This window comes from Heptranchias perlo, chromosome 34 (assembly GCF_035084215.1).
Source record: "Heptranchias perlo isolate sHepPer1 chromosome 34, sHepPer1.hap1, whole genome shotgun sequence".
Classification (NCBI taxonomy): domain Eukaryota; kingdom Metazoa; phylum Chordata; class Chondrichthyes; order Hexanchiformes; family Hexanchidae; genus Heptranchias; species Heptranchias perlo.
This window is the reverse complement of record NC_090358.1, coordinates 28,171,252-28,185,368: the sequence shown is the minus strand read 5'-3', so window position 1 is coordinate 28,185,368 and position 14,117 is coordinate 28,171,252. Positions and strand designations below refer to the sequence as shown.

Sequence of the window (14,117 nt, the reverse complement as noted above, 5' to 3'; positions counted from 1 at the left end):
CAGGAATGTAGGGCTGTACAGGAAAGTGAGAGGCCATTATGCTTCATTTGGCTGGTCTCAAATTTAGCAAATGAAAAGGCTGCTTTCTGCCCTAATTTATCAGGAGTGTGTAACATTTGGCCCTGTTTTGCTGTATGTGGAGCTCACAATTTTAATCCAGCATTGCAAAAGATTTATTTTGCAGTGAATAACATATGACAGTAAACTCATTAACTGAACTTTGTTTTGTTGTGAATGATGTGGTAGGACTAAATAAAGATCTCCATACTGGACTTGCCATATTGCGTCTTACTGTGGAGGTCCTACATTCTGGGACTCTCTTACCTCAGGGCACTGGGCCATGACAATTCAAACATTGTATTCCTAATGAGTACCACCCTCCAAGAGTACCCACGGACTGTAGAATCTATCATCCAGGTGAAACTGGTAAGCAAACCACGGAAAATCCACAGGGCCAATTTTCTGCTCCTCCCCCCAGAGAATACCCTATTCCCAGGTGCAAAAATCAGTAAAAAGGGGCAGAGACTGGGTCTAGATTCCTTTGCCAACAATTCATTTCCCCATTTAAAGGTGAGAAATGTTTAAGATACTGTAATTATTGAACCTGTTTCTGAAGTGGCTGAAGACAGCTCCTAGCTATAGCATCACAAGTACAGTATTACCCAGCAATTTAATGCAGTGGGCAGGAGTTAAATGCAGAACGGGTTCTAGCCACAGCACGAGTACAGACAGCAAGTATAATGCTAAAAGGATAGCTTCTAAGCTCCAATTTTGCAATACCCCAAAAATTGCCCCATGCTGCAGGCACATCTGCACCTATTGTTTGGGGGACAGACTGCAGTGAACTTTTGTACTATAAAGCTCAGCACTATTTAAAATAGGCTACAAACACGGGAAAAGCTTACTCTGAGAGCTTGGCCTATAGCACTATTGGCTGGGGAGTGTTAAATATGATAAGGCTGCAGCTTTTAAAGGGCTGCAGCTCGCCGTTGAAGGAGAAGATGTGGTGTTGGTAGAAAAGTGAACTAATTTGTTCACTGTAGCACAGCAGAGAGTTGTGGACAATATGACTATTTTGATGTTGAAGTATTGGAAATTCTGTTGAGGGAGATACACCAAAGGACAATATCCCTATTTGGGGCTCAAAGTCACCCTCCAGTAAAGGCACAGGTGCCAGCTGGATGAAAGGAAGTTGCTCAACTCCTCACACCTGGATACAAATGAAGAAGATGTGTGCTGGGATCAAGCGGAAGGTGAGCGTTCCTCTCACTTTTAGAAACATAAGAACAGGAGTAGGCCATTCAGCCCCTCGAGCTTGTTCCACCATTCAGTTAGATCACTGCTGATCTGTACCTTGGTTCCATTTACCCGCCTTTGATCCGTATCTGTTGATACCCTTACCTAACGAAATTCTATCGATCTCAGTCTTGAGGATTTCAGTTGACCCCTAGCATCCACAGCATTTTTTTTTGGGGGGTGGGGGGTGGGGGGAGGAATTCCAGATTTCCACACCCCTTTGTGTGAAAAAGTGCTTCCTGGTTTCACTCCTAACTGGCCAAGCTCTAATTCTAGAGGATGGAGCAGTTCCTGATGTAGGTTTGCGTGGCACTACAGACAGATTTGAGTGCAAACCTTTTCAATTCATGTAGGCAGTAGGTTTGGAATGAAGAACCCTGATGCCCACATAGTCTCCATTTGCAAGTCTTTGCACCCGAAGGAACCCTGCCACCTGGTGAAACCTGTTGCCCTGTCCAACTGGTGCCCCTCTTCCACAAGAAAAGTGGTAAAGATGTTGCCCTTTGAAAACACAGAGGTTGTCACTTCCCTGATGCACGTGAGCGCTGCAGACCGCCTGGTATAGTGGCTGATTCCGTGGCTTTCCTGGAAGGATAAAAGCTTCCTGCTGTTGCAACCTTCACTCCTGTAGGTAGAGCTGCCAGGGATCCAGCTGTTGTGTGCAGATTATTGTGTGACAGATGGCACAACTCCGTGGCAACCTGTTTTGTGAAGTAAAGAGGCTGATGTGGTCAAGGTCAGTTTATCGCAGGCATCTTCCTGATGCCTCTTAAAGGGAAAAGGTAGGCTTTAAGAAGATTTTTTTCTGTATGCTTTTAATTTGCATTTTCACATTCCCTTTGCTGCCTTTTCTTCTATGCATTAATTGGTTTTGCTGGGTAGGCCTCCATTTTTGCATTTTTTGGTTTCTTTCTCCAACACTTCTCTTTATTATTCTTGTGTATTACCGACTTTGACATTGCATCATCGGCTATACAGCGGCCTCCCATTTTGGCATCTCCCAATCCTCTACAGTTTCCCTTCCAATGAGAGACAAATGCAAGTGGCCTCTTCAGACATGTTCAGGGGTCTGTATTTTGTTGGTCCTCCCCCAGTGAAGGTTATTCCCTCCTATTGAATGTTGCCTAGTCCTGCAACTAGGTAAACAGCCATGAGAGAACACAGTGACAGTGTCAGGGAGCTGCACACTTTGTGTAGTAACCCAATGTTGTGTGTTCCTGGGCAGAACTATGTTGAATAAAGTGGCAGGTTTGAGTCATATCTTACTGTGCATACACCATAGCAAGTGAGGTCTTTTAGCAACTCTGCTCTTCCCATTCAATGAATTCCTTCCGTAATTCAGCAGTGTAATGGTTAATGCCGTGATCCCACTCTCCATGCAGTAACTGCAAGAGATAAGAAGCTGTTCAAGGCTGACTTGAAGTATATTGGTGACAGTCGAAGGCAGAGCTAATAATCCTTGCTCTAGTTTTGATTCATTTCTTCAAGTATGCCATCCTCTTTACATTGCTGAGGGTTCTGGACACCTTATTCACTAATTCAGTTCTGTCTTGTCATGCCTGGTGAACTTGGCACTCCTGGAGTAGAGTGGGATGTCCCTCCTTTTTGTTAGGTAAGGCTATCAAGGGCTATGGATCAAAGACAGTTAAGTGGAGTTGAAGTACAGATCAGCCATGATCTCATTGAATGTCAGAACAAGCTTGAGGGGCTGAATGGCCTACCCCTGTTCCCATGTTCCTTCCACATATATTTCCCTTCGATCTCACACTCTTTGGAGCAGTGCCTCCAGAGCCTGATCATCAAATCAGTTCTTCTTCTTCTCTCTGCAATATGTTAATTCTCCAAATTGCAGTGTACAGACATGGCCTGCTCTTACATGAGCGTTTAAACTGCATTGATTTCCTTTTAAGGTCTAAAGAACACTGCTTAAAGCTTGATTGGAGCACGGTCTCACTGGCTGCCCCATTGTCTGAGCACTGGAGTGTGGGGAAAAAAACAGAGAGATTGCAACTTCGGCAGAATATCCAACCATGCTGCCAAATTAAAACATAAGTACAATTAATTCCAATGTAGGATCAAATGCTTAGCCAAAAAGGTAGGTTTTAAGGAGCGTCTTAATGGAGCAGGAGAGGTAAAGAGGCAGAGAGGTTTAGGGAGGGAATTCCTGAGCTTAGGGCAGAGGCAGCTGAAGGCACGACCACCAATGATGGAGCAATAAAAATCAGGGATGCGCAAAAGGCCAGAATTGGAGAAATGCAGAGATCGCGGAGGGTTGTAGGGCTGGAGGAGGTTACAGGGATAGAGAGGGGTGAGGCCATGGAGGGTGTGGGGTAATATATTAGCATGGATAGAGGATTGGTTAACGGACAGAAAAAGAGAGTAGGAATAAACGGGTCATTTTCAGGTTGGCAGGCTGTAACTAGTGGGGTGCCGCAAGGATCAGTGCTTGGGCCTCAGCTATTTACAATCTATATTAATGACTTAGATGAAGAGATCGAGTGTAATGTATCCAAGATTGCTGACGATACAAAGCTCAGTGGGGAAGTAAGCTGTGAGGACACAAAGTGTCTGCAAAGGGTTAAGTGATTGGGCAAGAAGGTGGCAGATGGAGTATAATGTGGGGAAATGTAAGGTTATTCACTTTAGTAGGAAGAATAGAAAAACAGAATATTTTTCAAGTGGTGAGAAACTATTAAATGCTGGTGATCAGAGGAATTTGGATGTCCTTGTACAAGAATCACAGAAAGTTAATGTGTAGGTACAGCAAGCAATATAGAAGGAAAATGGTATGTTGGCCTTTATTGCAAAGGGGTTGGAGTAAGGAGGTCTTGCTACAATTGTACAGGGCTCTGGTGAGACCTCACCTGGAGTACTGTGTACAGTTTTGGTCTTCTTACCTAAGGAAGGATATACTTGAATTGGAGGCGATGCAACAAAGGTTCACTGGATTAATTCCTGGGATGAGAGGGTTGTCCTGTGAGGAGAGGTTGAGTAGAATGGGCCTATACTCTCTGGAGTTTAGAAGAATGAGAGGTGATCTCATTGAAACATATAAGATTCTGAGTGGGCTTGACAGGCTGTTTCTCCTTGCTGGAGAGTCTAGAACGAGGGGGCATAGTCTCAGGATAAGGGGTCGGCCATTTAGGACTGAGATGAGGAGAAATTTCTTCACTCAGAGGATTTTGAATCTTTGGAATTCTCTACCCCCGAAGGCTGTGGTTGCTGAGTCGTTGAGTATATTCAAGGCTGAGATCGATAGATTTTTGGACTCTAAGGGAATCAAGGGATATGGGGATCGGGAAAGTGGAGTTGAGGTCGACTATCAGCCATGATCTTATTGACTGGCGGTGCAGGCTCGAGGGGCCATGTGGCCTACTCCTGCTCCTATTTCTTATGTTCTTATGATTTGAACACAAGGATGAAAATTTTTTAAATCGAGGCGCTCCCAGACCAGGAGCCAATGTAGATCAGCGAGTTCAGGGGTGATGGGTGAATGGGACTTGGTGCGAGTTAGGATACTGGCATTGCTGGACCAGGAGTCAATGTAGGTCAGCAACAGCACATTCTGTCCTTATTTTTATGTAATACTTTGACTTGGTATTATTATAATGAACTAGAAAAATATAGGGCGATTTAGAAGTAGAGTTGGTTAATGTATAGGAGTTGCTCTGCAGTCGCTGCTGAGGAGCTGGGAGATTGGCGCCACAGCTGGTCAAGGAGTGTAATTACACAGTGACAAGTTTACATTGGGAGTTCCCATTATAAATATGGCTATAGGAATTTATAATGGGAAAAGTTGACAAAAATGTGACAACAGAAAGTAAGGTTTTGTAGACAGGAAGTGTGAGGAGACAGAAGATTTTTAATATATTATTGATAATAATACTTGGGAGATGTTCTGCACTGGCGGCATCCCACAGACAGCAGTGAGGTGAATGAGCAATTAATCTGTTTTTTTAGTAGTGTTGGCTGAGAGAGGAATATTGATCAGGACCCCGAGGGAAACTTCCTTTTGTTCTTTTAATGGTATCATGGGATCTTTAGCGTCTACCTGAACCACTGGAACAGAGAGACTGGATCTTGGTTGAACAGGGCCAATCTTACCTATTCTCGCTCAGGGTTAAGAGTCTTACCGACCAGGAAGCGGCATCAGGAAGTCAAGCGGGCACCCAAATTCCTGGTGTGCGCTCTTTGTGGGCTAGGCCTCTCCTGGGAACAGGATTAGATAAAGTCAGCCCAAACATCTAACCCAAGAGACAGCATCTCTGACAATGCAGCTTTCCTTCACTAGTTCACGGAGTGTCAAACTAGACTGTGAATTCAAACACTGACATGGACTTCAACCCACAATCTTCTGACCCACAGAGTACAGCCCAATTGTTATGTCCACCACAGAAAAACACCGAGAATCGTTTAAGGATCTGTCGCATTTATATATTAAATGCTAGTTTTATTTAAATTCCATCACTTGTCTTAACCCTATTTATCTTTCATTTGTAATTGCAGAAAATGTGAGATTGATATTTTCCTCTACAGTTTATGGAGTTAATAATCTGACTTGTAATCGGACTTTGTTGATCAGAGCTGCCTTTTCCCATTTCAGACAAGCCTTGCACATTGTATTGCTCTCCTTTTGGAAAAGAGTCCCCTGTCTTGATTGCCGAGAGAGTTCTTGATGGTACTCCTTGTGGGCCCTACGAGACTGACCTTTGTGTGAATGGCAAATGCAAGGTGAGTCCCAGCTGTGAATAGTCCCTTTAAAGAGCGTACATTTCCTGAAATTAGCATAACACTGTCTTGTTCTGCCTTAAAAAGGAAGTCAGTGATAAAAGGACTAATTCATTAATGGACTGATTTTAGATTGCAGGTTAACATGTTCATATCAAATCCCTCCATCTGCTATTTTATTAAAGCTCTTTAGAATAATTTCTAATGCTTCAATGAAAATATTCGACAAAAGTATTTCATACAAACACATAGGTTCGTAAGTTAATATCGTGCTTTCAACCCAGAGAGAGTTTCTTTCATTCATAAAGTTAAGTGTTGCCATGGAGACCTTTTCAGTTGTATTCTACTTCTCTGTTTGGTGACATTTTCCGGAATGTGTTTTCTAGTGTCATGAGGTCTGTTTCACTTCCATTTGAGATCACCTTCTGAACATAAACCAGTCGCAGTATTTATGAACGACTTTATCAAGTTAAGAAAACTGATCGGGATAAACTTTCTGATCGCACACTGGGAGAGAATCTCAGAAAATGGTGTGTGCATAGCCCATGATCATTGATTTCTACTCATGGGCCGTGTGCACTCCCAATGGGTGAGGCTCCGCTGCCCACCATCAGGAGCCCACCATCAGAACATTTACTCTATATAAAGTTTGGATCCAATCTGTTTTCAGACCAACCAGTTAAAGAATGAAAATAGACTTGTAATCCCAGTGGCAAATGATGCATTGACCTTTTCACAACTGTGGTGATGTCAGTTGATGACAGAGCCTCAATGAGGGGGGAGGGAGATAAGAACATAGGAACAGGAGCAGGCCAATCAGCTCCTCGATCCTGTTCCGCCAATCAAGCAGATCATGTCTGATCTGTACCTCAACTCCATTTTCCGCCTTTGCTCCATATCCCCCGATACCCTCACCCAACAAAAATCGATCAATCTTAGTCTTGAAAATTTCAGTTGCCCCCCAGCATCCTCAGCCTTTAGGGGAAGAGAGTTCCAGATTTCCGCTCCCCTTTGTGTGAAAAAGTGCTTCCTGATTTCCCTCCTAAATGGTTCTGGTCTAATTTTAAGATTATGGGGTCGATTTTAGCACCCGCGATCGGGTGCGTTCCTGGCGGGGGGGGCTTCGAAAATCGGGGATTCCCGGGGCAGGAACATGCGCGCGCAGCCCCCGCATGTGGGACTCCCACCGTCAATTAAAGCCAGTGGGGTGCCACTTAAGCTATTTATCTTGGTATTTCAGGTCGTTTACAGACCTGATTAACGAAATATTTTAGGAGGGTTGGGATTTTGCATACAAATGGGACTGTTTCCCGTACTGGGGGAAACACTCCCAGTTGAAATGGACGTATTGCAGCTATCAGCCTGTGGCAGCTGCAAAGGTCCATTTGACAGGTGGTGGGGGGAGACCCTCACTCATTGCAGGAGGCCACTCTGTCACTTTGGACAAAGTTTGGCCTCCACCACCCTCCTCCTAACAATAAAATTCACAAACTTGCACACTTACCCCGGGGTCCAGACACATGTACCTACCTTGTGGACCCCCTCAGATGTACATCTTCCGGATGGGGGCCGCCGTAGCTGCAGTCATGACCTCCTCGGAGGGCGAACAGCCTCACCAGCCTCGCCGGCCACGCCGTCCACCTCTGACACGTGGAGCTCCACAACACAGTGCTATGACACATCCACCTGTACAGCAGGAGGGAGGGCAACCGCAGAGAGAGATGCGTCGCAGAGGGCACTACCCTCGCCACAGGGTCCACAGACCGAGGCTCAGCTTCCTGGACCTCTCTAAGCAGCAGTGCACACGGAGGCTCAGAGTCAGTCGACATGCAGTCGTGGACATCTGCAGCCTCCTTCATGCCGAGCTGCTCCTGGCTGGCCCGAGCACCATCTTCTTACCTGTTGCTGTCAAAGTCACCACTGCCCTCAACAACTTCTCCTCCGCATCCTTCCAGGGTGCCACTGGGGACATCGCCGACGTCTCTCTGTCATCTGCACGAAAGAGCCCTGCAAATACACCTACACCCACTCTGCAGTGACACAATGGGTGGCATCAGTTGTGGGTCTTCATTGTGATCCTCAGGAAAGGGCATTATTGCACAAACCAGACAAGATTCGCAAAGACGTGGCAGTAGTGGTGACAATATAATATGTAATGTGAGTTGATCAGAAATGAAATATAAGTAAAAACCATGACAAACCCTCAAACACCCTTGTGCATCCCCTTCATGCTCACGACACGTTTGCCTTACGCTGCCTACTGCACATATGTGATGCATGCCCTGTGGCTGCAGCACAGGTAGTGGCAGGTTGAGTGAGGCTGACCGTGAAAGAGATGCACGAGAGGGTGAGTATGAGATAGAGCCATGAGATTGTATGAGGATTGGGTTGAGTGGTAGTGGTGGGATGAGTACTGGTGAGGTGAGTAAGTGCAGGTAAGATGAGGATGAGGTTTGAGTGGGTATGAGGGGTGATGTGACAGAGTAGTGTTGGCAGTGCTGAAGGAGATGTGGGGTGGGGGCAGTGATGTGGCAGACGGAGTGTAGGGGAATGAGTAAGTGTACTCACTTTGGCTGACCTACTGAGGTCATTGGAGCGCCTCCTGCACTGTATGCAGGTGGGCGATATGTTGGTGGTGCAGGTGACCTCCTCTGCCACCTCGAGCCAGGCCTTCCTGGTGGCAGAGGCAGGCCGCTTCCTCCCGCCCGCCGGGGGGAAGATCTCTGTCCTCCCCCTCCTCCTCACCCCATCCAATGATACCTAGACTGAGGCATCATTAAACTGGGAGCAGCCTTCCCCCTGGGCTGCTCCATGCTGTAAATTTTGCTATTTGTTGCAGCATCTGTCAGTGGAGGACTGCCCCTTTAAATAGAGCTCCTCCAGCTGACAGACCTTACTGCGCATGCGCAGCCCGCCCGACGCGCAGATCAGCAGCGGGGAACCCAGAAGACCAGGTAAGTGGATCCAATTAGGCTGCGATCGCGCGCGGGGCAGACTGATTTCACCGGGCGCGTTACCCACTAGCCCCCCCCGCCGCGAACCCGCAGCCCTGGTAACATCGAGCCCTATGACTTCTTGTTTTGGATTATCCCACCAGAGGAAATAGTTGAATCACTTTATCATTTCAAACACCTCAATAAACACCCCCTTCAATCTTCTAAACTCCAAGGAATACAAGCCAAGTTTATGCAACCCCTCCTCATAATTTAACCCTCTAAGCCCTGGTATCATTCTGGTGAATCTGCGCTGCACCCCCTCCGAGGCCAGTATATCCTTCCTGAGGTGCGGTGCCCAGAACTGAACAGAGTATCTCCAGATGGGGTCTGACCCAGAGCTCTGTACGACTAAAGTTTCACTTTTAGGAATTACGCACAGAGTGGGCCCATTTACTCCCAGAGCAAAAATAAATACTTTCGGAAAAGGAACTAGAGTTTTTAAATCCCCAAAGTATTGTCTGCTGTGACCATTGATTTTCCCGTCCAGCCTTGAACTAGACCCAGTCTAGAACCCCTCGCACTCGTGCATAAATAGCTTTGTACATCGTGTGACAAAGCTGCATGTTTAGATGCAGCAAAGTCTGGAAGATTTAATTCCATGATCCTGGGCCGATCACACAGGGAGAACGGTGGGAGAGTTGTAGCTATGACATTGTAACTCCCTATCTGACCTGCTCTCTGCAACCGACCTCACACTGAGAGCCCAGGGTCATGGAATTAGCCCAAATTACCATCTAAAAACATTTGTTCAACAGACATGTTCAGGATGAACATATTCGTGAACCATTTAGTTAAAGAGACGTTTAATGTATAAATCTACACTTCTAAGAATAAACTATATAGTGTGCATTTCATGAAAGCCTTCCTTACACAAACACATATGCTGTAAATATTTGTATTTGATGAGGTTTTACCAAAAGTGTAGACCACAACATGTGAAATGATTTAAAACAGTCATCAAATGATGAACAAGTCACCTCCTGTCATCTAAAGATTGAATTGACTTTGTATGGTTTTAAAACTGTTTTTGATCTTGTCTGTCATCTCTGTAGACACAGTAATGATGTGATGTAGTGGCTCCATGGGGGAATGAAGTCTTTGCATATCCCCTTATTAATAAAGTGTGCCATTTTATGTAATATTGAGCCATACGGCCCCAGGAAGGTTCCAGAGTCAATTCTTGTGGAGATTTGTTGTAAAATCGTCAGTGGGGTTGACAAAGAACACGGTGATTTTGCTCCACATGTCACACAGAGAATCATCTTTCCCCTGCGCCCAGTCTACTGAGTCAGATGATCTCAGGGCTAGGGAAGGGGAACATATGAGCAAGAGTAGTCCATTCAGCCCTTTGGCCCTGCTCCACCATTCAGTTAGATCACGGCTGACCTGTTTCCTAACTCCATTTACCTGCCTTGGTTAAACAATCCTTAACACCCAAAGTGACTGTGTATGATGACTGTGTGCAGTGACTGTATACGGTGGTTGTGTATGGTTGACTGAGTACGGTGACTGTGCATGGTGTTGTGTACGGTTGTTGTGCATGGTGACCATATGGTGGTTGTGTACGGTGACTGCGTACAGTGATTGTGTATGGTTGTTGTGTTTGTTGGCTGTGTACGGTGGCTGTGTAGGTTAGCTGTGTATGGTGACTGTGTATGGTGGCTGTGTAGGTTAGCTGTGTATGGTGACTGTGTTGGGTGTCTGTGTACGGTGACCGTGTATGGTGGCCGTGTATGGTGATTGTGTATGATGGTTGTCTACGGTGACTGTACGGTGACTGTATGGTGGTTGTGTACGGTGGTTGTGCATGGTGACTGTGTATGGTGCTTGTATACGGTGACTGTTTATGGCGGTTGTGTACGGTGACCATACGGTGGTAGTGTACGGTGGCTGTATACAGTGATTGTGTACGGTTGTTGTGTGGCTGTGTACTGTGACAGTGTATGGTGACTGTGTAGGTTAGCTGTGTATGGTGACTGTGTATGGTGACTGTGTATGGTGGCTGTGTATGGTGACTGTGTATGGTGACTGTGTATGGTGGCTGTGTATGGTGACTGTGTATGGTGACTGTATATGGTGGCTGTGTATGGTGACTGTATATGGTGGCTGTGTATGGTGGCTGTGTAGGTTAGCTATGTATGGTGACTGTGTATGGTGACTGTGTATGGTGACTGTGTATGGTGGCTGTGTATGGTGACTGTGTATGGTGACTGTGTATGGTGGCTGTGTATGGTGACTGTGTATGGTGACTGTATATGGTGGCTGTGTATGGTGACTGTATATGGTGACTGTGTATGGTGACTGTGTAGGTTAGCTATGTATGGTGACTGTGTATGGTGACTGTGTATGGTGGCTGTGTATGGTGACTGTGTATGGTGGCTGTGTAGGTTAGCTGTGTATGGTGGCTGTGTATGGTGACTGTGTTGGTTAGCTGTGTATGGTGACTGTGTTGGTTAGCTGTGTATGGTGACTGTGTTGGTTAGCTGTGTATGGTGACTGTGTTGGGTGTCTGTGTACGGTGACCTTGTATGGTGGCCGTGTATGGTAATTGTGTATGATGGTTGTCTACGGTGACTGTATACGGTGACTGTACGGTGGTTGTGCACGGTGACTGTAGGGTGGTTGTATATGGTGACTGTGTATGGCGGTTGTGTATGGTGTTTGAGTAGGTTGACTTTGTACGGTGGTTTTGTAAGGTGGTTGTGTACGGTTACTGTGTACGGTTACTGTGTACGGTTACTGTGTACGGTGGTTGTGTATGGTGATTGTGTACGGTGTTTGAATATGGTCACTGTGTACAGTGGTTGTGTACGGTGTTTGCTTAAGTTGACTTTGTACGGTAGTTTTGTACAGTATCTGTGTACGGTGGTTGTGTACAGTGACTGTATACAAAGGTTGTGTACGGTGTTTGTGTACGGTGTTTGTGTACGGTGACTGTATACAGTGGTTGTGTACGGTGGTTGTGTACGGTGACTGTATACAGTGGTTGTGTACGGTGGTTGTGTACGGTGGTTGTGTACGGTGACTGTATACAGTGGTTGTGTACGGTGTTTGTGTACGGTGGTTGTGTACGGTGACTGTATACAGTGGTTGTGTACGGTGGTTGTGTACGGTGACTGTATACAGTGGTTGTGTACGGTGTTTGTGTACGGTGGTTGTGTACGGTGACTGTATACAGTGGTTGTGTACGGTGGTTGTGTACGGTGACTGTATACAGTGGTTGTGTATGGTGTTTGTGTACGGTGATTGTATACAGTGGTTGTGTATGGTGTTTGTGTACGGTGGTTGTGTACGGTGACTGTATACAGTGGTTGTGTACGGTGTTTGTGTACGGTGGTTGTGTACGGTGATTGTCTGCACTATTTGTGTATTTAATGCTGTGTCTCATGCCTTGTGCAAGAACAGCTGTTTTTCGGGCAGGATCAAATGCCATCATGTAAGAAATGAATACTAGTTGTATGTCCAATGTTATAGAGGATAATGTATACCATGATGACCAAATACAATGCACTCGGGTACGATGGTGTCATGGTTATATAACTGGACTAGTAATCCAGCGATTTGGACGGATATTCCAAAGAATGTGAGTTTAAATTCCACTCCCCACTGAGTCACTCTTCAGTTAAAAGAAAGTCTGGAGATATAAAGCTGGTTAGCCCAGCAGAACCCAACTTGTTTACTAATGTCCTTTAGGGAAGGAAACCTGCCGACCTTACCCGGTCTGGGCCTATATGTGACTCCAGTCCCACACCAACATGGTTGACTCCTAACTGCCCTCTGAAGTGGTCCAGAGAGCCACTCATTTGTATCAAACCGTTAAAAATGGTTTAATGCTTCCTCCTCTCTCCCCCTTAGCAGCACGCTGCAAAGTTGCTGATCTAGAATTAATGGAGAAAGGGAGGATATGATGCATATTTACTTGAGCACATTCACGTTAAAAAAAGCTAACGGTAAGGATTTAAGCCTCCCCTCTGCATTTAATACACTTGGTCAGTTGCCTTTAGTCACTTACCTTTTGGTAAAAGTTTAAAAGGAGCAGAGTGACTGAGAGATTCAAACCTTCGAAAGTAGAAGGGCAGGCTGGTCAAGCTGGAAAAGAAGCAAAGAGGATCCGAGGTTTTATAAATCACGGCACGGAGTACAAAACGAGAGATATTACTAAACCTGTAAATCACTGGTTAGGCTGCGGTTAGAATATCCTGTCCTGTTTTGGGTGCTTTATTTTAGAAAGGATATCAAGGCCATGGAGAGGGTGCAGAAGAGAATCACTGAGGTGGTCCCAGGGATGAGAGGATTTAGTTACGAGCAGAGACTAGAGAAACTGGGGCACTTTTCATTAGAACAGAGAAGATTTAGGAGAGAGGTGTTCAAAATTTGTGAAGAGTTTATATAAGGTCAATAGGGTAAAACTATTTACACTGGGACAGTGCGTTGGTCACTAGAGGGCGTAAATTTAAGATCATTACCAAAAGAACAAAGGGAGAAGTTAGAAGACATGTTACTTGCACAGGAGGGTTATGAGGTCACGGAGGGGTCGAGACTGGTTTACGGTTCGCACGTTTTCCGGGTCCAAAGTTGGATTCCGTGCCGGAGGTGCAGCTGACATCATATTGGTTTGTGCACTCGACAGGCATCCCTGGCGGCCGTCTTAAACAAACGTAGGTATCATTTAAATATGTTAATAAGGGACCCGTGGTGTCCAAACATGCCTGAAACATACTTTCCTTAACCCGCCCAAATCATGGCGGGAATTTCACAAGCGGTATTTAAAGGGACCCTCAGCTCCATTTAGGTAAGTCTCTGGTTCATCACTTCAACCTTCTAGGATGCTTTTAGGCCAAGCTTTTGGCTGTTTTGCCAAGCGTTTGTCTGTGAGATACTTTTGCGGAGTGAGTTTTTGGAGGACAAGAACTGTTTCTCAGGATTTGCTTGTTCTGAATTGCTGAACATGGGAATGCCGCTGGGCCTTACCATTGAGATTCCCAAATGAGGAGGAGGAGCAGAAGCAGCAGGGAAGGGAGCAATGCCCTACGCAGGCTGCAAGAACAGGGTGAAGGAGGGAAGGGCGCAGGAAGCATTACAGCATGCAGTTATTCA

At 45.8% G+C, this 14,117-nt stretch overlaps 1 protein-coding gene across 1 annotated transcript in view; it reads left to right on the top strand.

The window, feature by feature from the left end:
- adamts17 (ADAM metallopeptidase with thrombospondin type 1 motif, 17) overlaps window positions 1-14,117 on the top strand; it is a 547,852-nt gene that overhangs the window by 348,596 nt on the left and 185,139 nt on the right. Inside the window, exon 14 of the mRNA XM_067971641.1 lies at window positions 5,900-6,027. Within this exon, the coding sequence (XP_067827742.1) occupies window positions 5,900-6,027 (128 nt within the window). The remainder of the gene's footprint in view (window positions 1-5,899; window positions 6,028-14,117) is intronic.